The sequence below is a fragment of the Pseudonaja textilis genome, chromosome 3, assembly GCF_049901715.1.
Source record: "Pseudonaja textilis isolate UNSWEBS1 chromosome 3, rPseTex1.2, whole genome shotgun sequence".
NCBI classification, from domain to species: Eukaryota; Metazoa; Chordata; class Lepidosauria; order Squamata; family Elapidae; genus Pseudonaja; species Pseudonaja textilis.
This window is the reverse complement of record NC_141992.1, coordinates 31,154,260-31,180,506: the sequence shown is the minus strand read 5'-3', so window position 1 is coordinate 31,180,506 and position 26,247 is coordinate 31,154,260. Positions and strand designations below refer to the sequence as shown.

At 38.7% G+C, this 26,247-nt stretch overlaps 1 protein-coding gene across 1 annotated transcript in view; it reads right to left on the bottom strand.

The window, feature by feature from the left end:
- The window catches only part of AHCY (adenosylhomocysteinase), a 40,675-nt gene extending 15,002 nt beyond the window's left edge, over positions 1-25,673 (bottom strand). Inside the window, exons 1-8 of the mRNA XM_026697634.2 lie at positions 25,478-25,673; positions 21,877-22,067; positions 20,223-20,298; positions 14,052-14,204; positions 6,734-6,846; positions 4,588-4,795; positions 2,691-2,778; positions 1,931-2,048 (exon numbers count right to left, since the gene is read on the bottom strand). Of these exons, the coding sequence (XP_026553419.1) occupies positions 1,931-2,048; positions 2,691-2,778; positions 4,588-4,795; positions 6,734-6,846; positions 14,052-14,204; positions 20,223-20,298; positions 21,877-22,067; positions 25,478-25,505 (975 nt within the window). The 5' untranslated portion in view covers positions 25,506-25,673. The remainder of the gene's footprint in view (positions 1-1,930; positions 2,049-2,690; positions 2,779-4,587; positions 4,796-6,733; positions 6,847-14,051; positions 14,205-20,222; positions 20,299-21,876; positions 22,068-25,477) is intronic.
- Between the last annotated feature and the right edge of the window lie 574 nt (positions 25,674-26,247).

Here is a 26,247-nt window from a genome sequence, read left to right as displayed (position 1 = left end):
TGCATGTTTAAATTCTTTGTCCAGATCTGTCCTATTTCAGTGTACTAGGGATCTCATAATAAAAAGGTTGACTATTTCTATAACAAGAGACCTGCAGAGATAAGTCTTGTCAAGAATGCACAGTGAATAGTACCATCTTGTATAATAATGTTTAATTCTGTGTAAGCAACTAACCAACAACTTTCATAATGCATCGCCTACCCTACAATTCCCAACTTATAGGAGAGAAACTTGGAATTATCCCATCCATCTGGAAAGCACTACATTGGGAAGGCTGACATACAGCATTATGAATTTCAGAAATGAATGCTGCTATCTCATCAGGATATGATAAAGTTATAGCAAAGTTCCTCTCATAGAACCACTTTTCAAAGCAGTTAATCTTCATGTAATCTGCAACATAATGTAAAAACAGAGCTTTTAGAATTAAGATTGTTAATATTGTTTAGAAAGTTACTGCACTGATGTTTTAAAGCTCTTCTCAAATTTTCATCAGTGTAACTCAATTTGGGATCTTTATTAATAATGCAAGAAAGCATATACTATCAAATACTATCAAATTAATGATATGTTCATTATAAAATTGTCTATAGCCTTACAATGAAACACACTATGGTTAAGAACTGTCCAAGTCACTCCTGTTAAGATACAGGAGACAATTACTAGGCTTTAACTTGGCCATCTGCTTAATATCAAATACCAGGAGAGATGCGTTTGATTGCAAGTTAAAAAAGACAATTTTAAACGTATTTGCTTCATAATACAAAAGTGAAAAAAGCTTATTGAAAGGCTATCTATCTCTGAGTAGAAAGCATCTTGGAATAAAGCTCAAAGAACAGAATAACATTTTCCTTAGGAACACCAAGGTGCTGATTCTTATCAAAATCACGTTTTCCTTTAATTGCAAAAAAATTATAGGACATCTTGCTTGCATACAATGTTCAGGAATTTTAGGGAAGAGCTTTAAAATTAGACTACATGAAGGGATAAGAAATGTTTTTGATGTGCTCCTATTGAGTTATTTATCTTAGCACCTGGAATGTTTCAAAACTGCGCTGGAAAATGTCTTCATTTTAAAAAAAAGTAATGTTGAAGCATGTGTTTCTGAAAGACACCTGGCTTCCAGTTACCTATAAATAAATGAAAAACAGTAGCTCAATATGATAAGGAAGGACAAGGAGGAAATGTGGATTTTCTATATGATACACAGAAGTATTCACCACAGCAGGAGATAGCAACTCTGGCTAGGAAGCTTAATTAGAGGAACATGAGACAACATGAAGCAGTGACAGCAATAAAATCAGCTTGTGCCAAATGGGATTTGGACAGATTAAACTAGCAAAAGATGTATCCTTAACTGGCTGAGATGCATCTAAATTAGATTTTTATAAGATTAGATCACTTTCCCAAAAAACTTGAAGAGATTTGATGTTTTGTGATGCTTGGGCATCAGAATTCTCAATCACAGTGCAGTAACTCACTAGTGTCAAACCCCACATAGCTGGGCAAACTCAGGAAAGCAAGAAAAAATAAGATTTCAGTACAATAATTTTTATGCTAGTCTTAGATAAATATAGAATCCTAGAAACTGTAAGAGGATCCGATAGAAGAGAATCTATGTAGCTCAGAATTAAACTGTGGAGCTCCTTGAGCTTGGTTGCTTGCTTGCAGAGATTTTATTACCTGACTAGGTAGCAATTTCACTGCAAAAAGAGTTTCCTACGTTTATTTATAATGTGTTCATTCAGATAGAGTCTCTTTGAATGCTTTAAAATTCCTCTTTCCAGATTTTCTCCACCAAGATTAAGTCACCATTTATGACATAAGCTGTGCTATGTTCACAATTCATAATTTTCTCAGGCTCTCCACAATCTGCTACAGTTATTAACTGTGTACCTTAAAAATAGGAATTAGGTTTAGATGTACTAACCTGGGGTTTGATATTTACAATCTCCATAGCATTTTGATTCAGCCATTTCACGTCGATTTCCACATCAAAGTGCCCAATATTGCACACAATGGAATCATCTTTCATATGTTCAAAATGCCTGAAATGAAACAGGGAGATCTTTTTCATGGACAGTAACTAGGCAAGTATCCAAGAAATAGGACTTTGAAGACTTCCAGATGTGTGACAATAAGATACTTTACCAAAGTTTGCGGGATGAATGTCTCCACCATTAGTTAATTGTTTGCTGCAAACATCTGTGCAAGTATCTCAACTCTAAGCTACAACAAAGGAAACTAAGCTTATAAACAATAACAAGTGTTAAACATATTTTAATACACAGGTAGTCCTTGTTTAACAACCACAATTAGGATGGGCAACTTGGTTTTAAGCAGAGCAGTCACTGCAAATAAACCTGCAAATGTGCTTATAATCTTACTTCCGCAATACTTCATATACCTGCAAAGATTGTAATTCAAGGATTGACCACAAGGTTATTTTATCATCACTGTCATAATTGCATGGTCACTAAACAAGGTCTACCTCTATGCAGAACTATTGAAATCTATTTTAGAAGTCTGACTCTCAGAATTCATCAACTAAAATCTAAAGGTTTGTATTGGAAGAAAACAGCACTGAGAATAGGATAATTAAACCATCAAAGAAATTATGTCCGCAATATTCTGCATCTATTTTTAATATCACATGGAGCCACACCAGCTGTAACTAAAAAGATAAATACCTTCCCTGCACAATATCTGAACATCCAGTTGTAGTAACAAAGATGTTCCCTTCTTTGCAGGCCTCTTCCATTGTTGTAACTTCATAACCTGAAAATACCAAAAAAGAAAAATGTTTGTTGCATTACAGCCAAAGGCATGCATTTAAGTAGTTCAGGCATACCTCTAAAATGTAAAGTATCAATAGAACTAATAAAGATTCAATCTTCTTTATGTAATGTGTGTGTGAAATTATAATTTTAAAATATACTTTGTTATACATCACTACTGGATTAAAAGCTCTATTAATTCATATGGTTCTTCCTATTCTTAAAAAGCCTAAGTGGGAATAAGTACAGGTACACTATTTTATCTAATTTTAGCCACAATAAAGGTAGTCCTCATTTAGCAACCACAATTGGGACTAAGTCACTGACTGAAGCAGTCACTAAGTGGGAAATCATTGCAATTGTACTTTCTGACTTGAAATTGAAAAAAGTAATCAGTTTCACACCTTGGTTTTAGACTTAGACTAACTTTATTATCACTTTGAATGTACACTAATCGACATACATTAAAATGAAATTTTGTTGCATACAGCTCTCAAAGGGTCTCCACCTCTAATATACACTACATAAACATGACTAAATAAATACCAAAATATGCATGTACCCACACATATTATATGACACAGAGAAACAACAGAGTTTAATTTGGATGTATACATGTACATGGTGAAAGAACAAATCTTGCGAGTTTACCAGACGGGTTTTGTTTGCCTCCTAGCCACTCCCTCCCCTTTGGAATGTTCACCCCAATGCTGGATTGGCAATTAATGTTTGCATTCATTTTGGAGAGAAGGGGATTAGAACACAGTAATCATACTGAAAGCAACGCATCAATGTTAGCAGTCACTTTTACCTGCCTACTGTACTCTCTTCTAATACCTTTGTCTCTAATTTCTACACTCTGTAGGATGGAGGGAAAGAGATTGCCTACAGAAATCACTTGGCAGGACCCTTCCATTCTGGGGTGGAGAGAGGTTGCAGTTAGCATGGGAGGGAGCACAGGAGTCATCTGGGCTTCAATAGGGGCCTCTAGAGAGGCTGGGGAGAAAGAGGCACGTGGGTGTTTCCTCTCTCTTGCTTTATAGACTTGGGCAGAGATAAAGGTTATTTGGATGGGAGGAGATTGGCAAGGGGAAAAGGGAGTTTGCCTTGGAAAGGTGCGTATCAGTTCTGGCCTCCGAAGAGCCCCCAAAGGGGTCATGTCCTTCATTCCCAGTTGCACATGTCTGGACTCCACCCCAGTGCATGTGAAAAGGGGAGGTGCCTGAGGGCTGGCTTAGGTAATGCAGGCTTACAACTCCTTTTTCATTTTGGCAGGGTGGAAGCTGCAGGGGAAAGTTAACTGGCCTTGGCAAAAATATATATGGTGGTTACTGCTGCCTTGGTGTGAAGAAATGTTTGACTAAAAGAAGAGGATTGTGATGGAGCCAGGACTTGGCAAAAGCCACCTCTCACTCTGCCCAGTGTCACCCAGCTTTGAGAGATGGCTACCAATTACTCCCCCAATAGGATGCTGCGCTGTAAGGAACCCTGGGATTAGAAGAGAATAAGCAGCCACATAACGAGTGTACATTGCTGTAAATATATATTCCCCATTGTGTACCTGCTTATTCTCTTCTAATTTCTTCTCCAATCTCTCCATCATACAAGGGGGGGGGGGGAGAACAACAGGACAATGTGTACTGAATATAATGGCAATCATGTGATTAAGGGAGGTTTGTCTGACACTATACGTGGGTCAGTTTTTCTAGAAAAGCACTGCAGTATCAGATTACAGTCAATGTACAGCTACCAAATTAATGCATTGCCAAGGTAATAACATCTTGTAACATATAACCAAGTTGCTTCTCACCTTCCATAGCAGCTTGCAGTGCATTGATGGGGTCAATTTCTGTGATGATGACTCTAGCACCAAAGTTTCTCAAGGCTTGAGCACAACCTTTGCCAACATCACCATAGCCTGCTACAACAGCCACTTTTCCCGCAATCATGACATCAGTGGCACGCTTAATTCCATCAATGAGGGATTCTCGACAGCCATAGAGGTTGTCAAATTTACTCTAGGAAAGAAAACCGAACATTTGAAGAAAACTGAACATTCTTTAGAGTTGCATGTAAAAGCAAACAAAAAACAGCTGTTTGTTATTGTATGGAATTAAATTCTACTGGAAAGAAAACAGATATTATTAAACATCTCATAGATGGTTCTTGTTGCTCAAGACACTATTCCAGTATTAAACTATGGTTAACAAAACAAGCCTGTAATTATGGGAATTGTGGGTTAGGTTCTGGAGCCAATGGCAATTCTCTTCCTCCCACAAGCAATTATCTACACAATTGGGCTACAATGTTGTTGCCCTTTATCTCATTCAGCTAAGAAGTATAGTTTTCAGACTCCAATATGTTTTCTTGCAGTAAAAGTATCTTCTCTGAGGAGACCGATGGGCTGCTAATGGAGGGTGTTGCTCTATTTTCTGCCATGTGGCTCATGCTGGCTTCTTCACTGTACACTGTATCTTTCAGTCTTGGTGAGAGAGGCCATTGTAGGGAGCTGCAGAGATGCTGTTGCTGCTTGAAGATTATTTGTTGCAACTGGATTAAACTATAGACAATATGCAAGCAATATTAGTATCCAGAGGTGCAGTGGAGCGATCATTGCAAGCAGGTTTGCATACACTGTTCAAGGCAATTTCTCAATCACTTCCAGAAGCAGCAGCAACTGCAAGCATTTAGCACTGATGATGTAATCCATAAGTACTTTTTTTTACAAGTCCATCTGCCATTTTGTACATGGGTAAAGTAATAAAAATATTATTAACAAATCCAATAAAAATGTCAGATTTGGGCAAAATTTAAGGTCTTGATTGTCAAGACCTATGCAGTCAACTTTCTGCTGTCACTTCTTGTCCCATCACTAAGATCTGGAGAAGTTCAGGTCTCTAGGGTTGTTATTGAGTGGGATCTAGGTGGGAAACCTACTCCATTTTAGTGCCTGCCCTGTAGAACAGCATTATTCTTGAGGTTCATAAGGCTGCAACAATACTAGAAAGTCCTAAAGGTCCCAAAACATGATGCTTTCAGCAGTGCCTGGATTGTATTCATTCTCTTCCTGAGAGAGTAATGTGAATGCTATAACAGCGTTTGAGTTTGTTATCCTTCTCTGACGCATAGTATGCACTATTGTTCTGTCCTTTGCATATTGTTTCTATTTACTGTTTTTAATCTTAATATGGAAGCCACTTAGAATTACTCTGGTAATTTAGACAACTAGAAGTTAGATAGATTAAAAATAAATAAAAATGAAGCCAAAACTGCAGATAAATGAAAACATTTGCATACTAAGCCTTGATCTTTATCAATAATAGATATATACAACTATATTAAACAAAATGAATACATGTAACTTGGATGTACCGGTATAATGAGGAACTTCTGTAAGATTCAAGCCTAATAATTACTATTATTATTGACACAAAAAAACAACCGTGTACAGAGCAAACGAGATAACGAGATAACTTTCATATCACAAATCACTGATTGAATACTTCCCAAGAGTTTAGGACTGCGTGATGTATTGGCGAATTATGCGAGCAGATCCCAATAAGTATTATTATTATTATTATTATTATTATTAACGCTTGTATACCAACCATTCCCAATGATTCATTTAGATATCAAGCCATGTCTTTCTCTATGACCATGTTCTCCCTAGACCACCATTTCAAAGCCTCCAGAAATTGCTTTATATGAATTTATTACATTTATATGCCATTTGACTCCCAACGATTCTGGGCACTTTTAAGCATTTCTGAATGCATAACATTTTAATTTTGATGCCAAGGAGATATCACCTCATTCCCTGTTTAAATGTAATATTCTATACCTTCAGTAGGAAGTAGTCATATACACATAAACCCTTCATGTAAAATATGAAGAAACAGTAAGTTGCTAGCTAAGAAAGGAAAAAGAAGATAGAATACATGAATACTGGTTGTTACCTTAGTGACAGAGTCATTAACATTAATAGCTGGTAACTTCAGGGTTCCATTGGTATGCATTTTGTAAAGATTATGGACGCCAGTGGTCGTCTCCTCAGATATTCCTTTGATTCCTGCAAGGAAAAAATCCAACAGAATTTACTGCACTACCTCTTACAGGAGGATATCTTAAATTTCATTCTGGCAGGACGACAGTCAATAGTAATGAATAGACATAATCTTTTTTTTTTAACACATAAAAAGGGATAAAACTTACTCTTTGGCCATCTATTTATTTTCTTTCAGTGTAAATATTTTAAACACTAGAAGACTTCAGAATAAATATCCTGTGCGTGGGCAGAAGAAAACAATATGTATGATCAAGAAAAGATTCAAGGTTAACCCAGGAAGAAGGCTCTTCCTTCAGAACAACGATATAACATTCTCAGAAATTGTGCAGCTGTTTGGAACATCACCTCAATTTCGAATAGCTGATATAAAATAATCCTATGCTTACTTCAAACTGTTAAGTTAATGAGGGTACTCAATCCTTTTTCATGGAGGGATTCAATCAGGATTTATGGATGCCTTGCTGAAGCAGCATCACTTTGCACATTGCAGCTACATTGAGAAGATATTGTGTCCAAAATCATCTGAAAATTGGATATCTGACTACCGGTAGTACTTGACTTACGACCATATTTGATCTCCTTTCATGCCACAGTTGTTCAGTAAATCATGGCAGTTGTTAAGTCAGCAACACAGTTATTATGTGAATCTGCCTTCCCCATTGACTTTGATTGCAAAAGGTGATCACGTGGCCCCGGAACACTGCATCATAAATATGAGTTAGTTTCCAAGTGTCTGAATTTGGATATGATGGTGACCATGCCGATGCTATCATCATAAGTGTGAAGAACTGTCATAAGTCACCTTTTATCAGTGTCATTGTAACTTCAAACAGTCACTAAATGAACTGTTGTAAGTTGAGAATTACCTGTACAACAATGCTTGCATCTTCAAAGAAATACACACATTTATAAAATTTAATACAGGGTACAAGAGTTACTTGTTATGGGCGGGGAAGAGTAGAAAAGAAAATTTATAAGCCTAGTTTAACAAAAAAAAAAAAAACCTACCAGTTATGGATGGAACTGCTTTGCAAACATGAATTAGGCAAGCAATAAATATGTCTTCTATTGAGGCATAGTTTCTATTTTCCTTTTGGTATTAGAAATGTCCCTTCACTGTAGCTATTAGCTATTTTATTGTAGCTTCATCTACAGTGGATATTTTATAGTAACAAGAATGGAGAACAGCATTTGGCCTCACTGAAGGAATCAAATAACATTTAGGGTTTTAATGTCCTGTATCCTCTTTCTGAAAATAACACTAAATGTGTCCTGTACATATTACATTGTTGACATAAAATTTATGTCAGTTCATATTTAAGAATGTACTGGAAGAAGTGTGTCACTATGAATCAACATCTAGCTGACTACAGAAAACTTATGTTACATCGGCTTTTCATCTATGTTATGGTAATATCCTTCACTAGTTCAATTAAAGTTCACAACAGTTGATTAAGCACAATTATGTCTGAGATGGAACTCAGATTTAAATTACATCAGCTTCTTTGAAATAAGAAACAAGAAAATCCAAGCTGGACTGTATATCTGTATAAATTACATTTATGTTGTTTTTTTCAGTCTGAGCTTACTTAGCTGATCAAGTACATGTAATTTGATAGATCCCAGTTTACAGGGCTTTGATTTATTCCTATTTCCATGCAAGATTGAAACCAAATGTAGATTTAATTATCGACTTAGTTGAACTTGAAATTTGAATCTTATTCTATAATCGCAATTGGCCTAATACAATTGTTTTATTAAGGATTTTGGAATATTCATAAAGCAATTATCTTTCATTTTAAATGATCTCTTTTATTTCAAGATAATAAAAGAGATATTTGAAGAGGAAGTGTATTTTTGAGAAGGTGTGGTCAGCATTAACTTGTCCCTCTGGTTTCGCTTTTTGTGGATATTGGATTTTCTATGGAAGAGTGTATTGTAGTACAGGAAACTTAAGGCATACTTTTCATTGAACAAAGTAGTACTATAAGGATATAAAATTTAGCTCTTAAACCAATCAGAGTGTTTCACAGAAGTAAACAATAGCCTTGTATAAAGATGAGCTCTGTGCCAGAGGTGGTATTCAGTAGGTTCTCAACAGTTCTGGAGAACCAGTAGTGGAAATTTTGAATAGTTCAGATAACCGGAAAATACCACCTCTGACTGGAGATTTTACAATATCCTTTCCCTGTCACATCCACCAAGCCACGCCTACAGACCTGGTAGTAAAATTTTTTGAATCCTACCACTGCTCTGTGCCATATATTAACTGATAACCAATCACCTATTGATATAGTATTTTAATAGACTGCATATTCAAGAAGACAATTTTTTTTGTATGAGAATGCTGATAATTAAATATCTTGATATCAGTTCCAACCATTAAATACATCTGGTAGTATCACATCTGACACAAATATTTGGATCCCGGGGAAGCTATAGAAAAAAAAATCATAAATACCTGACAATGCGTGCAAATTGTAAATTTTTAGAAGAATGAGGCAAGAGATAATCACGTAAATCCCCATTTGCACCTCTTAGCAATAGAAAAATGAAAAGAGAAAAAAAGTTGAAGACTAATCACTTCTGGATGTTCAAAGGACAATTCTGCCCTATACGTCTCCTGAAATATAACTGATGAGTCAAAATAGACTTTGTAATATATTGTTTGTTAATGAAAAGAATTACTAGAATAACATCTTGATAGACTAGAAAGACAAGGCCTCCCTCTAGTGGGCTTTTTACAAAATCTTATTTACATAACTTTATATCTCAATTACCAATTAGTTTCCCTTTTACTTTTAGTGCATAGTTTAATGAATCACTCTTACAACTGCAATTTTATGTACAAAATTATAACTTGTTATTACAGCTTAAGAAAGCTATCTACTAGTAATTGTACCCTCTCTCATGGCCACAAAAGCTTCTATACTTCTACAATTTTGGTTTCTTTCTATATATATATAAAGGTGTGTGTGTGTGTGTGTGTGTGTGTGTGTGTATATATATATATTTGTTTTCTGAGGTTCTCGCGGGTATTTATATGTGGATCTTTGGTTGTTCGGGTTACTCTGAGAAGCACAGAGCCGGAGACAGAAGCCTGAAGATGATGAATGAGACTTCATCGAAACGTTGCCTAGATACTAGATACTAGATACTAGATACACCCACTATGAAGATGCAGCAGGACCACGTACTAGAAGCCAAACAGCAAGATCACAACTCACCAGCTCAAATCCCCCAGCAACTAAGACTAACCTGAGCACAACCAAGCCCCCACCTGAACAGAATACGCCTCCAACCAATCAGAACACGGCTAACCCCCCAACCAATCAGAACACAGCCAAACCCCCTACCAATGAGAACACACCCCCACCCAATCAGAACACAGCCAAGCCCCCACCCAATCAAGTCCCACCCCCACTGGCAGTTAAAAGGAGGAAGCAGCTGCAATCTCACATTACTCTGAGAAGCACAGAGCCGGAGACAGAAACCTGAAGATGATGAATGAGACTTCATCGAAACGTTGCCTAGATACTTTGAATCTTACGCGGGAGAAAACCCGAACAACCAAAGATCCATATATATATATATATATATATATATATATACACACACACACACACACACACACACACATACATACACACACACACACACAAATATACATATATAATATAGTTAAGCATATAACTATGTATAAGTGACCATATTAATTGCATTTTGATGTAAGTTTAATTAACTGTAATTTAAATTTCAGTTACTCTTGAACTGCCTATTTTGTATAGCCCCTTCCATATCTCTAAAAAGTCAAGGGCAGCACTGAACAATTGCTCCCATTTTTGCTTAAACAATTACAAAATGTCCAAAGGTACAGGAGCCTAGAAAGTAATTTTGTAATATTGCCTGTGTAATACTGATGGACTTGTTAAATCAGCAGGATTATTGTCTCTAAAAGAACCAATGTTGGAAGATATTGGTCTGTTCCTTATCCTTGTCTGTTGTTAAAAATAATGGGGATATTAGAGGCTTAACTTTGCAGGTTTCAATTTCACTACTTCATTGGAAAACAGCCTTCCTCAAATTTGTAGATTAAAGTTGGTTTTTGTTTTTCCAATATTTATGGTTTTTATCTTTAGGAACTTTTGTCTACTCCATCTTTATTAACTGCAATTCATCAATTAATATATGCAGTTTGCTAATTATGTGGATTGCCACTTGAAACAGCATGGATTTGTACTATGCTGGACTAGAAGTAGTCCTTGACTTTTGACTGGTTACTTAATGATCAAAGTTACAATGACACTCCCAAAAGCTACTTATAACTTGATTTTGAAGATATATTGGCTGTACCCTCCTCTGGTCACATGATCTCATTTGGAGTGTTTGGCAACGAGTTCACCTATATGGTTATTTGCAGTGTCCCACAGTTATATGACCATGAACCAATTGGCCTGTTCCCAATGTTTACTTCTGGTTTCTTGCAAAAACTGCCCACTGGATGAAATGGATTTGTTTAACAATGGTGGTGTTTAACCACTTCAAAAAGGACCATAAAACCAGGCATAGTCACATGGCTACCTGCTTAATGATCACAATTTTCAACAATGTCTGAGCTGAATTATAGTCTTAACTCAAGGACTATCTGTTAGATGTTGATGATAAAGACCTGAGCTCTGATGCTAAAAGACAAGTTCTTGGCAGGCATAGTTTGAAAGCTGTAAGAGAATACCTATTTACTGAGGGGATAAACGTATTGTAATTCTAAGCTATTTCTAGGTGTCTTCAAAGTTCAATTAAGAGAAATCAACACAGTCCATAGGGCTTTGATTCTGCGATGCATTACATACACAGATACCATTCTTGAACTTAAACCTACCATCACATCTAGGAATGCTAAGAAGGGGCGTCCTCATCCAAGTCATTTTTCTTCACAAAAGAAAACCAAAACATTCTAACCCTAATAATTGATTTGAATTTTCTGAATTGGGGCATGTGTATGTTACATATTTTACATTCTGTGAAACAGGTTGATAAATGATGTAAAAACCAAAAGCATTGATTATTTTCTCTTTCTCACTGGAAGGTGACAATATTTTTATTTAGGTTGGTTTTGATGCGTAAGCAAGCTTTAGTTGCTTACCGAAGAAGATAGGTCTGAGCACTTTCTAATCAACAGTATAAACTTTTCATTTGTAGGATTAATTACTTTACTGTTTTATATCAATCGTCTTGAATGCCATTTGTTTATTGGAAAAACAGAATGCAAAGCTTAAAAAAAAAGATGAATAGGAAAGATGTGAACAGGAAGCCAGACTTTCTGGTTGCCAGAAATACTGCATTAACTACTAAATCAGTGCCTTTCAAACAGCAAAACATGATGAGGCAGAACTGCGTTGTGCTATCACAGAAGTGCACATCCTTTTGAACAATTTATTTTTTAAAAAAATTATTTTGGCAGCCATGAGTTCAAAATGCTCCTCCTCATATCCTAGGGTTTTATTGCTGACTTATTTATTCTATTTAAATTCCTAATCTAGTATATACAGACCAAAAAAATGTCATAGTAACATAGCAGAGCAGCTACTTGAACATTTTCTGATTTGTCCTTGAATTTTCCACTTCATATTCACCTGGAATATTCCTGAACAATTTAAGATTTAGAGAATTGAAAAATGGGAGAAAACTTTCAAGGAGATCTTCAAAAGAAAATGTTTTTTCAAAATCAAAAGAATAGTATTGATTTTTTGGTTTGGCTACTTTCCAAAAAGTTCCTTGTATATTTTTTGCAACTGTGGGACATATTCAGTCTATAAAGAATAAATATATGGCATTTCTGACTAGATTCATCTGGCATTACTACATCGATACCAAAAGGTTCTATATATTACAAAAATTCTCGTCAGGATTTTTAACAGAAGAAATATAGCATCACAGAGCAACAATTTTTGAATATTATTTTACAGATGGTCATGTTATTATTAAGGCTGAAAAAAAATCTGAACATAGCACTCCAAATACTGAGAAATTTGCAATGGGAAGGGAGCAGAAAATGACTCCTAGCTATTAAATGTGTGTAATGTAAAACTTATTCATGCTAACTATACCAACATATAGGCCAGGTTTTTTTTAAAAAAAAGGAACTATCTTAACAATTTTACAAGGCCACAAAATGTAAAATATACATTTCACTTCCACAGTATAAATATACTGCTCAGAAAAATAAAGGGAACACAAAATAAGACATCCTAGATCTGAATGAATGAAATATTCTTATTAAATACTTTGTTCATTACATAGTTGAATGTGCTGACAACAAAATCACACAAAAATTATCAATGGAAATCAAACTTAGCAACCCATGGAGGTCTGGATTTGGCTTCTAGGTGCTCACTAAGAAAGGATTTTTTGAAATGACCATCACAGCATTAGTATTTTGTATATTATTATTAACAAGCTCTGATGCTAAAGAGTTCTATTCCCCTTCCCCCTCTAAAAGAAATCTGTTCCAAATGCAAAACACAAGCAGAGGAGAGGACTTTCAGTTTCAGAGCAGCAACCAGCTTTAGTATAGAACAGTTGAGCTAAGCCACATTCAGGCTCCTTGCTGTCTCCTTCTTGCTCACACAGCAAATACTGTTTCAGTTTCCAAACAGCCCTCAACTCTCTCACATACTGACAGGACACTAGCCAGATGAATACTGATGGATGCTGGTAAGCAGAGGCACATTTTTTCCCCTTATTTTCCTCCCAAAAAACTAAGCCCGATCACATAGTTTCATAGCAAAACACAGGTATAGAGTTAGTGTACTATAATGTGTCAGTATTATTATTTTTATATATTGTAAATAGTGATGTCTATTGCTGGTCTACCGTAATAAAATTATATTCTTCTGTATTATTATAGGTTACAGAGTATTTGGCAACACCAAAGATTGGAGTTGAAAGGACCAAGCCTATTCTGGAGGAATGGGAGGAAAGTTTAATGCCAATAAATCCTCCTTTCCCATATGCAAAGTCAAATGGGGCTTACAACATATCTTGTGGGCGTTTCTTGCCTTACAAGTAAAATGCATTGTTTTGGGTAACTATGAGTTTTGCCTACTCATCCAGCCATTCCTTTAAAAATGAAACAATTACCTCCCCAGTGACTTTGAATGTACAATAAATTAGAAAATTCTAAGTGTTTTGGAAGACTAGACAATTACCTTTCAGGAGTTGAGGATATTTGGTATGAACCAAGCTGGTGAGGTCTCCACCATCATCAAGAATCATGTTCAGAGGTTGTCCATCCTTGAAGTAGAGGGTCTGTTCAATACACCATATATATTCTTCATCCGTTTCTCCTTTCCAGGCATATACTAGACCAAATCAAACATAAAACATATGGCTTATAATTTCTCCAGCAGTGTTGTTATAACTAATTGAGTGAAACTTGAGAGTGTAATGACAGGAAGTCCTAATGTAAAATTTTTCCTTGAGGTAGTAAAAAATATTCTCTGCGTAGAAAACTAATTTTCCCACGATTACGATTGTGATCAGCACTCATCAGTTTCTCACAGATCTAAGACACTGACCTCAAAGCCTTTCAGTAGAAAGGCAGTAAAAAAGTGCAGTCTAAATGTAAATACTACAAAGGTATTTGTGAAAAGGCAAGAACACATTTACAGAGTAACTTAGCTTTATTTAACTCAAGGTAAAGATTAATGGTTAGATCAGCCTTCTTCAAACTGATTACTCTTCAGATGTTAAAACTCCCAGAATTGTCAGCAAGGTCTGGCTGAGGAACATCCACGGATGCTGGGAAAAATGTATTTATGAGCAAGTATGAAGAGACACATTTCACATTTCCCTGCTCTGAAGCCAAAATATACTTAACAGGTTTTTTAAAATAAAGAACTATCAAAATCCCACAATTTTCAATTCCCTTCCTTCAATCCAACTGCTAATTGATGTATTCATCCTTTAATACACATGTCAGTGTATCCTCCAGAGGAGTTAACTATGTTAAGGCTTCAGGAACAAACATAGTTGCATTTTAAACGTTTTAAGGATGGACTTGGAATGGGCGTTGGTAGAAGTTACTGTGAACGCCTTTCTATCTATGCTGCGAGAGAGCCCAGGATGGGTTGACTCCTTCCTATGACGTCATAGCTGAGTCTGTACTAAAATATAAAAGCCAGCCCCCAGGAGACACCCCAGCTTTGGTGAAGATACTTGACAGACTGAAAGGTGTCTCTGAAAGCCCAAAATAAATACAGAAATATGTCTTACCCTCTCCGGACGAATCAAGGGAGGGGCTGGGCTCTCTCGCAGCATAGATAGAAAGGGCATTCATGGTAGCTTCTACCAATGCCCATTCTCCTCCATGCTGCATCAAGAGCCAAAGCTTGCATTTCCACAGGCGGGTCCTCATCTGGCTCATCACACCGATTGTGGAACCACTCGTTGAAGCACCCATCTGCCGAAGGCTGCAGTCACCGAGGCAAAAGCATCCAGACAGTAGTGTCTGATAAAAGGAGACGGGGATGTCCATGTGGCCACACGACAAATCTCCTCCAAAGATGCTTGGGTCACCCAGGCAGCAGAAGTGGCCATGCTTCTGGTAGAGTGCGCCGTCAGACCTCGGGGAACTGGAAGGGCCGCAGCTTTGTAGGCCTGCTCAATGCAAGACCTGACCCACCTGTTAATCGTAGGAGAAGAGGCCTTGTGCCCCAAGTGAGAAGGGAAAAAGGAAACAAACATGGCTTCTGACTTCCTGAAGGAGGAAGTGCGCTTCATGTATATTCTAAGAGCCCTTCTTACGTCTAGCGTGTGCCACTGCCGCTCTAAGTCATGGTGCGGGAGAGGACAGAAGTCAGGCAAAACAATGTCCTGGGACCTGTGAAACCAGGTATTAACCGTCGGAATAAATGAGGGGTCCAGACGAAGAACAACCCTATCATCGTGAAAGGAACAAAGGTCCTGTCTGATGGAAAGTGCAGCAAGCTCGGAAACTCTCCTGGCAGAAGTGATGGCAACAAGGAACACTACCTTCAGAGTCAGGAAACGGAGAGACACTGTTCTAAGGGGTTCAAAGAGGAGCTTTGTAAGGGCATTAAGGAACAAATGAAGGTCCCAGGAAGGATACCTGTGAACCACCAGAGGGTGCAGGTTGGAAGCCCCTTTCAAAAATCTCCTGACTGAAGGGTGATGGGATAAAGAAGGAACCGAACCCCATGAAAGGACTGAGGAGAGGGCCGCAACCTGCCTGCGTAAGGTGTTGGGGGCCAAACCTTTCTCCAGCCCATGCTGAAGGAAGCTAAGAACTTCTGCCAACTGGGCTGAAGCAGGAGAAAGATCCTCCCTGAGGCACCATCGGGAAAAAGCCTTCCAGGTGGCATCATAGATGTGCCTTGTAGAAGGTTTGCGAGAAGCCAGGATAGTGAGGATGACCCCTTCTGTAAGATCAGCCTCCTCTAGCCGCTGCCGCTCAAGTGCCACACGGTCAGCTTGAACCACTGGGGCTCTGGGTGGAGCAGGGCCCCCTGGTGAAGGGAGATTAGATGGGCAGGAGAAGCCACCGATAGGTTGACCAGGGCCTCCTTGGCCAATACAGTACCAGGAGGAAGAGCTCCGCACGTTCCTCCAACATCTTCCGAATTACTGCCGGAATGATGGGAAGCGGGGAAAAGGCATAGAGGAGACCCTTGGGCGATCTGCACCGAAAAGCATTGGTCCCCTCCGCTTCCTGGCAAGGAAACCTGGTGAAGAATCTGGCAACTTGGGCATTTTGAGGAATGGAGAAAAGATCCACCTCCGGTGTTCCAAATCTGAGGGAAAGATCCCTGAATAGAGATGGAGGAATGGACCATTTTGCCTGGTCGACTAGGCTCCTGCTGAGCCAGTCGGCCTGGGAGTTGTCGACCTCAAAGATGTGGTCCGCTGAGATCGATAACAGGTGTTTCTCTGCCCATAACCCCAGCCGTAGAGCCTCTCTCATCAAGGCTTTGGACCTCACCCCCCATTGCTGGTTGACATGAGCCTTTGCGGCCATGTTGTCTGTAAGGACTAGAACATGAGAGCCGGTCACTGATTGCCTGAAATGCCTGAGATCCAGAAAAATGGCTCTGAGCTCTAGCCAATTTATGGGAAGGATCTGTTCCGATCTGGACCAAATGCCCTGAGCTATCTGGCCCTGCATATGGGAACCCCAACCCAGGAGGCTGGCATCGGTGGATATCATTAGCCTGTCTGGGTCCCTAAACAGGAGTCCAGAGCATCACCAAAAAGCTTATCGCCTGCAAAAGGAACTGAAGCCAGCTTCCATTTTCGGCATGACTCCACCTGCCAATTTCGGAGCCATAAAAGTCTTCTTGCTGCTACAGAAGATGCCATGACCTTGGATGCAAATTTGGCAGAATTGAGAGTGGCATCCGCAGTGAATTCCACTGCTGCAATTATCTTATTAAGGTCTTGGTGAGACCAAAGGTCAGAAGCAGGCAATCTATTCTGGAGTTGGCACAGCCACCGTATGGATGCCCTGGTGAAGAAGGATGCTGCTGTTGAAGCCCGAAAAGCCCAAGTAGCAGCCTGGTAATTGCGCTTGAGGGTCTGTTCGGAATGTTTATTATCCGGTTTCAGGATATCTTCTGGCTCCATGGGAGTCCCAGAAGATGAGAACGAGGCCAGAACCAGAATGTCAACAGAAGGCACTGCCAGGGCATTGTCCAGAGCTGCGCTGACATTGTAGAAATGCTTATCTAGAGAAGATGGGTGAGAACCTGCCGAAGAAGAAGCGCACTGTTCCTTGACCATGTCCAGGAACAAAATGGGAGAAGGCAAAAACCTCTGCATGCACTACAGGCTTGGAGAAGAGCGAATCTCCTTGGCTAGAGGGATTTCCTTGTGGCTCGGGAGCCACTTCCTCTGGCGACAGCTTGGCAGTGACCAAGGCCTTGCTGAGTAATGGTCTGAAGAGAGTAGGTTTGAAGACCAATGCAGAGGATGTCTGCTCTGGGCGAGAATCCTCTTCCTCAGAAAGATTTTGGTCAAAAATCTCACCCTCTTCACACTCTGAATGAGAAGAGTAACTGTGTTCAGATGGTGAAGGCCTTCCTTCCTCATCAACCTCCTCCCATTCTGGTAGAGAAGAATGGACCCTGAGGTCCTGAGGCCTGTGTAAATCAAAATGATGAGGCAAGGAACTTATAGATTGAGAAGGGAGAAGGGCCTGAACCCTTTCCAGAGGTTGAAGAATTTGCTTGAAGCCTTCAGCCAATCCCTGCCTAATGGCTGATGAGACTACATCTTGGATATCCCTTGGTCTATGCTCAAAGGTAGAGGCAGAAGGCCTGCTGCTGTGGGAATGAAGGTGGCTTCAGGTCTAGATTGAGGAGAGGTTCGAGGCCTGGAGGGAGGGAGAGGAGCATAGGGCACAGAAGCCTGTTGGAAATAAGCCCCAGATCTGCTTAAATCCTGAGGATCTGACTGGACAGCAAGAGCCTCAGAAGACCAGGATGGAGGAAGGAAAGGCTCATAGATGACTTCTCCTCCCCTGGGAGGGCTTGGTTGGGGCCCACGAGTATCACCTGAAACATGCTGTAGTTGCACTCCCTTCTGTTGAATAGTTCTTTTGAACTGCCTCTCGAGAGCTGCATGTTTGCGCTTCTCTGTCCTCAATTCAGCCCGAGTTGCCTTCTTAGGGGCTAGAGCCTTAGCTTTGATTTTAGCAGCCACCTCCCTCTGGACTGATTGGGTGCGATGCCTATGTCTTTTTCTCCTATTGGGCTTAAGAGACTGTTCCAGTGGGGGGGGGGGGGGGGGGGAAAGCTCTGCCTGAGCCTTATCTTGCTCCATTTGTAAAATAAAGGCTCTTCCGTTGGAAAGAAGCTGTTTAGAAATTTTTCTATTAAGCCCCTTAGGGTATAAATGGCCCCCGGGCTTACAAAATGGCTGCTCACCTCATGGTGGAAGGCTTGAATCCAAGGTGGCCACTGACTACAGGAAAACAGGCTCCAAGATTGAAGAATCGCTCCTTAGGCTATACAGAGCCCCGAGCGAAGTCAGCAAGGGAAAAACAGCAACCAGCTACACGATCAGCTGGCTTGAGCTCTTATCAGTTTGCCGATCGTGTTTACGATCGCTCCAAACTGGGGGAGGTCTGCAAACGCTGCCCAGCTTGCCTGCACAGAGCTCTGTGACGCTGCTCCCAACGTTGCAGGGCTCTCCTGGAAGAGCAGCTGCCCAGATCCCTGGGAGCTGCTTGAAGAGAGGAAAAAAGTACTGAAGATCGCTGGTGATTGCACAGAACGCTACAGAGACACAGCTACTGACAGAAAGGAGCTGAGTCAAAAGCTGGGGTCTCTCCGGGGGCTGGCTTTTATATCTTAGTACAGACTCAGCTATGACATCATAGGAAGGAGTCAACCCTATCCTGGGCTCTCGATGCAGCATGGAGGAGAATCCCACTGACTCCATGATTTTGCTTATAAATGAACTATGAAGAATCTTTCTCCAGTGTTATCTTTACTTTCAAGAATATGTCTGAGCTGTAAAGCACCTGATAACCATCTTACAATAATATAAATCAAAGCAATTAAACTATGTTTTTTTTAATTTACTAGGTTAAAATTCAACCTGTCTTCCATCTATTCCAGAAACATCTATTTCAGAATCATCACTAACTCTCTGCCTTGAATAAATGGGCACGGCTATTCTACATTACAAGCAAGGCAGATGTACCACTGATTAGAAGGAATCATACTTCATTTCTCACAAATATTACTCTCAAACCTATATCATGCTCCACAGTTTGTAAAGAAATTATATTGTGACAAAAGAGAAATCTAAACTTTCATATACCAAGATATTCTTAAATAGTGTGAAAACACACTTCACTATACTTAAGATTCACCAGTGTGTAAAAAGCCATATCACCTAAGCACTTCTGAGAAAACAAGAACAATATAAGGTGTGCTGTAGGTGTGCTCTTTGAATTGAGATCATTTAGAAGCGAGAAGACTCATTGTACTGGATCCAATATTTTGAAACAGGAAATATAATCCTTTTTCAAAACATTGAATCTATTGAATCCAGTAGGGCAAAATCTTCAAGATCACATATCTGCTAGTTTCAAGATCAAAAGTTTTCTGATTCTGCTACAGTATCTATATTATTTTCATCCTATACTTCCGGATTTTTATTTAATTATTTTTAATGATAAAGCAACATTCTAGTGTTCTTTTTTCACTAGGAAAAAAGGAGGTTATCCTGATAGCACACATTCAATCAGAGTAACCATCAATATATAAGGAACCACCCAATTTTTTTCTCCCTTACTTTACTTTATACCCACAGGACTAAAAAAGCTCATAATTGTTAACAATGCGAAACATTACCAGGAATTCCAGTTTTGGCAATAGCTGCAGCAGCATGATCTTGTGTGGAAAAAATATTGCAACTGGACCACTGGACCTGAAAAATAATTCAAAATACGATCAGCACTATATTCAATAACTCTACAGAGTTAATAAAGCAATCTCCAAAGTTTACTACTTTCACAGAATTTAACTTGGGTGAGGAGGAATGCTTTAAAGGCAAATAGTTTGAAAAATCAGGAGATCAATTATTTCCCGGTAAAAGCTGAGTCAGAGTTCAAAGCTTTGTGCCTGGTTAAACTAAAAGCCTTCCAAAACTCAGTAACTGAAAATCAGAATATAAATGGCTCTTGAAGTGACTGCTTACTTAGGTTTCTTTTTCCTGCTTCAGTCAAAATTCTTGATAGCTTTTTTCATAACCATTTAATCATTACATTGTAAGAAAACCTTATGGGTGGCTAGTTTGCAGCTAGGTCAGACAGTGTTTTAAACAATGCCATTGTTTCTTTGGTTCTGCTGCACATATTCATTTTAGCTTTATAGTTTGGCACAAACACAACACACACACACCCCAACTCATTGCACTTGTTCGACAAATCTTTGCAAAACTGAGCAGTATCAACCCAGGATTAAGGAACTTTCTGAACAAACTAATTTGTGTGCAGGGGATCAGTATTCCAACCACATTTTCAATTGAGCAAATAACAATCTGGCTCCATGCACTATGTTAAGTCATAACTATTGGGTTTACAGATACAAACAAATCACACTATAGCATGTGACCCTAATCCTTTGCACCAGTGCACAAACATTAAAGCAGAGCTATCCTTGTGCCAGCTATAGCCATGCCTAACTAGCTATAATTACTATGAAGCACTAAGCCATAATTTTATCAACCATCTTTTTTAGAATAAAACTTAATTGAGTTTGCACAACATGGTATGCCAAAATCAATGATTTACAAGCCACAATGACTAGGTTCGTATAAACACACTGTAACCGTAGCATCTTTACAAGATTAAAATGGAAAGATTCAATGTAAACTATAACTACTATGTAATAATATGTTTAATTTGGCTGGTAGAAATAGTCCCAATAGCTTTGAGCAGAGTTCCCAACCTTTTTGGCTTTGTGGACTAGTGGGGGGAGGGGGAGGAATTAGGGACAGTTCTGCACGTGTGGTAGGAAAACGTGCATGTGCAGCTCCATTTGCATGAGTGGTAGGCACATGCACCCACATTTGCTACTTCTGCAGCCTGGTTTCAAAAGGCCGGGTACTTTGAGATAAATATAAGCAATCAATTAAGCTTTCACAGTACTGTGTTTTTAACTGCCTCTATCAACTGACAGTATTGGCAATAGCACTTAGACTTATAGACCACTTCATACTGCTGTATAGCCCTCTCTAAACAGTTTACAGAGTCAGCATATTGCCAACAATTTGGGTCCTCATTTTACTCACCTCCGAAGGATGGAAGGCTGAGTCAACTTGAGCCTGGTGAGATTTGAACTGCCAAATTGCAGGCAAGCTGGCAGGCAGCAGAAGTAGCCTGCAGTACTGCACTCTAACCACTGCACCACAGTGGCTCATTAACCTATAAATGGGCCATCTGGTATCATCCAAATACATCACAACCATTCAGGAGAGTGCAACTTAACTTAAATGCAGCCTTACCTCTGCCCCCAGAGCTGTCAGGGTCTCAATAAGAACTGCAGTCTGTACAGTCATGTGTAAGCAACCAGCAATTCGAGCTCCTTTCAGTGGTTTTGTAGAGCTGTACATCTCACGCATCTTCATCAGCCCTGGCATCTCATTTTCAGCAATGTTCAGAGCCTTGCGTCCCCATTCAGCAAGGCTGATGTCAGCTGCCGATTAAGGAAATAATAGACATTTAAATATAGCATACTATATTATATCCAAACTTCCAGAATAAAATGTTAAGAAAGAAACAGGAATCCCTTGTGATAAACTAAAAGCATTTGTTAGTTTTAACATTTATAACAAGCACTATTGACAAGAGTATCAATTTGGTGTAATAGGCACCAAACGAGCTGTAGTTTTGTCACAAAGGAAGCTGAATGATCTAGAGCCAGTCAATGGCTCTCAGTCCTAGGAAGGAGGCAATGGAAAAACACTTCTGAAAAAACTTGCCAAGAAAACCGGAGAGGGTCTTGTCCAAACAGTATCAGAGAATCAAACAAAACTGAATGGAAAAAAATTGTCAAGAAGGAATTATAATCTTCAAAGCATTTAAAGTCTTTTAATTTAAGTGCTCTTAGTATAACTATTAATGTGCAAGTATTTCGTGGTGTGGCTGAGTTAAAAAAATACTAAGGTCATTCATCAGCCTTTCAAGAACTAAAGGGGAATTCCCCACCACCAGAACTATCATACAAACTCTATACAACTCATTTATAACAATTGGATCTATGTTAAATCATCTACTTTTGTAAAAAAATGTAAGAAACTTATTTCTACAGTGATACTCCATCTTCAAAAGATAAACCAACAGTGTTCAGAAAGCAGTGACATTGCTTAGAAACAGCTGCCTATCCATTATTAAAAAAAAACAATATTGGCCTTGATAAATTTTTGTCTGGACTCAACAAAGCAATTATTACAGGGATATGAATCTCAGTGCATTTTTTCCTAAAAGGTCCCTGCTCAAAAGTTGATTTTATCAATTCCTAAACTTCTAATACTTACACAGATAAATTATAACAAAAGCAATGAAAATGTGCAAAGATATTTTTTTTTCGCCCATCCTACTACTTCCTGGCAGGATTTCTAGATTACTAGGATTATGGGAGCAGCAAATCACTTTAACATCCTGATGAAAAGAACATTTATGAGGAGCCACCATTTACTTAGATTACCAAAAATAAAATCATAAAGATGATTTTAAAAGTTTTGTATACCTCACCAGTGATGTTGGCCCAGAAACTAGTAGACAGTGAAATCTAACTGCACCGTAAGCATGAAAAACTGGCTGGGTGACTTTGGGCCAGTCACCCTCATCCCAAATCATCACAAGATTAGGGAAAATTGAAGGAGAATTATTTGAATTATCTAAAAATGGTGGGATAAAACCAGTGGTGGGATTCAATTTTTTTTACTACCGGTTCTGTGGGTGTGGCTTGGTGGGCTTGGCAAGGAAAGGATACTGTAAAATCTCCAGTCAGAGGTGGTATTTGCTAGTTCTCTGAACTACTCAAAATTTCCACTACTGGTTCTCCAGAACTGGTCATAATCTGCTGAATACTACCTCTGGATAAAACTCTAAACAAAGAAGGAGCAACAATAGACAAATACCAAGAAAATACAGTGTTAGCTGGGGAATTCTGGTAGTTGAAATCTATACCTTAAAGTTGCCATAGTTGAGAAATACTGGAAAAAGTCTTGGAAAGAGGATGAGGAAGAACAGCTGACATACACGACTGCAATCCCAGAATGACCTACCTTCAAATCCATTTCTACTCCTTATTTAATCCCACTTGCAGTTTTCTTTTTTAAAAAAAAGCCTTATAAACAGCAGTTGGTAATGTAAATTCTTTTGTTATCATCTTACAAGCTTCACTAATATCCATTAACCTAAATAATGTTGATATGTCTAGTTTAGAGAAAAGAAGAACTAGGGGTGACATGATAATAGTGTTTCAATATTTGAGGGGCTGCCACAAAAAAGAGGGAGTCAACCTATTTTTCCAAAGCACCAGAAGGCAATGGTGAACATTTGGGGGATTCAAACACAAAGAGAAAACAAATACCCTAACACTGGAGATTGTATTCAGTGAAATTGTAGATATTTAATTGAAAATAAACCCAAGCAAGGGAACAGGTATTGCTCCAGGCAAAGCATATAAACATGTTGAAATGACAGAAAAGCAAAAAAAAAAAATGCTTATGCAAAGTATCTAATAAATAATTGACTTTAGTCAACTTTACCCTAGAAAAAAACTTAGGTAATTGCGTGTACATACACGTCTGACTTCAAAGAAGTTATCTGTTGAAAGGAAAAAAGCAGGACAGAAAGAAGAGTTTTACACAATGAACAGAGTTGAGTCTTTTGTTAAGATATCTAAATTGCCTTAGGAAATATCAGGATCTTCTGATACAAAATAACCTTTTGGAATTGACAACACTGATTTGTATGCTCTCAGACATAGAAGGTCAGAGTAGCTTTATCAAGCATGGTATTATTCAGTGGATGTTCAAAGGTTGTAAATTACCAAAGACTGAACTTTATGGAAGTTACAGTTCAATACACTGGTGGAGCTGGCCTTAAGATTTTCCCACATTGTGGGAAATACATACACAATAGCACTTGAATTCTGATTCCCTAAAAGAATGGCAAATCTCCAATTACTTCATTATGGTATTCTTACATTGTCTATGTGATGTTTAAGATCCACAGAAGAGGGTCCAAATTCAGCAAAGTAGGAATATTGCAATAATGAAAAAAGCTGATTCTAACATTTGTAAGTAGAACCTCGTCCACAAAGCCTTCCATTATAAACACAATTCTTTTAGCATGAAAAGTTAACAAGTCTTGCTTCTATGCAGCTGGAAAAACAACCTGTCTTTTTTTTTAAAAGATATTTCTTATTCCGGATTGAATTTTAAGTCACAGTCTTTTCTTTTGTAGAAATAATTACTACACATCGTGAATGGATTTAGCATTCAGAGGGCAGCGGTTGCTTGACAGCATGGTCCCCAGAAGCATGACGGGAAATGTAGTAATTTCAATTACAAGACTCGAACATCGGTCCTGCTGGAGAACAATCAGAAGAACTACATTTCCCCAAAGCCTCTTTTCCCTTCAGAGCCACATGGCGTTTGCTCAGATATCGAATAGAAAACGATCTAGTAGCCAATCTGAAATCCATTTTGATTACAGGAAAAAAAAAAGATCCCACAAGCCTTCCAACATTATGCAAGCTGCACTAGCGAGGATCACCCCTGTAATTTTCAGGTCGATTAAAGACAATCCGTTGCATTTAAATCCCGCTCGGGAAGAAAGAATGATGTATCCCCTCTATTAAGATCTCCTCTTTGTTTTAAAAAGAGCCTAAAAGGAAAAAAATCAGAAAGGGGGGGCGGAACATTGCTTAAATGTTTCCGAGAAGAATCCGAGCCCTTTTGGCCATTTTTTTTTAAATTTTATTTTGCAATAAACCTCTGTACCGTGTTAAAGGAAACAGAACTGCCTCTATCAGGCCTCGTATGGGGACCGTTTGCGGCACGAAGAAAAAGAATGGGAGAATGAACTACTTACCAACTTTGTAGGGCAGCTTGTCGGACATGCTGGTGCTTTAAACAGTACAAAGAAGCAGGGAGAAAAAGGGAGCCGCCTGATGGGCAAAGAAAAGCAAGCGGCGCCAAAAACAGGCTTTAAATAGAGTCGCTCCTTTTTGCAAATCCCCGAGACCCCGTCCACCAATCCCCGTCTGCGGCACCATGTGGGCGTGGTCGCAGAATGTGCTATGCTGGCTGAGGAATTCTGGGAGTTGAAGTCCACACGTCTTAAAGTTGCCAAGTTTGGAGACCTCTGCACTACAGCGAGAGCTGCTATAATATAGCTGCAATATATATAATATAATAATATAATATAGGGGACGTGCATAAGTGCACCAACGTGCCTACCATCCCTGTCCTATTGTTTTTTTATTTTTATTTTTCTTACATGTATCCATGTATTCATAACTTATGTTTTTACTTATATCTATTATCTTGTAAGCAATTGACAAAAATTAAATGAATAAAATAAATCATTTTCTTTTATGTATACTGAAAGCATTTGCACTAAGACAAATTCTTTGTGTGTCCAATCACACTTGCCCAATAAAGAATTCTATTCCATTCTATCCGGATGGCCACTAGGTTGCAAAAAGTTCATTTTCCCTCTACAGGTAGCCCTTGACATTTATTTTATTATTTATTAGAATTTGCCAAACAAAAACTAGAACAAGAATAAAATAGAAATACAATGACAGAGACGATAAGGCAAGTTAGTGCACTTATGCAAGCCCTCTCTGCCAACCACTG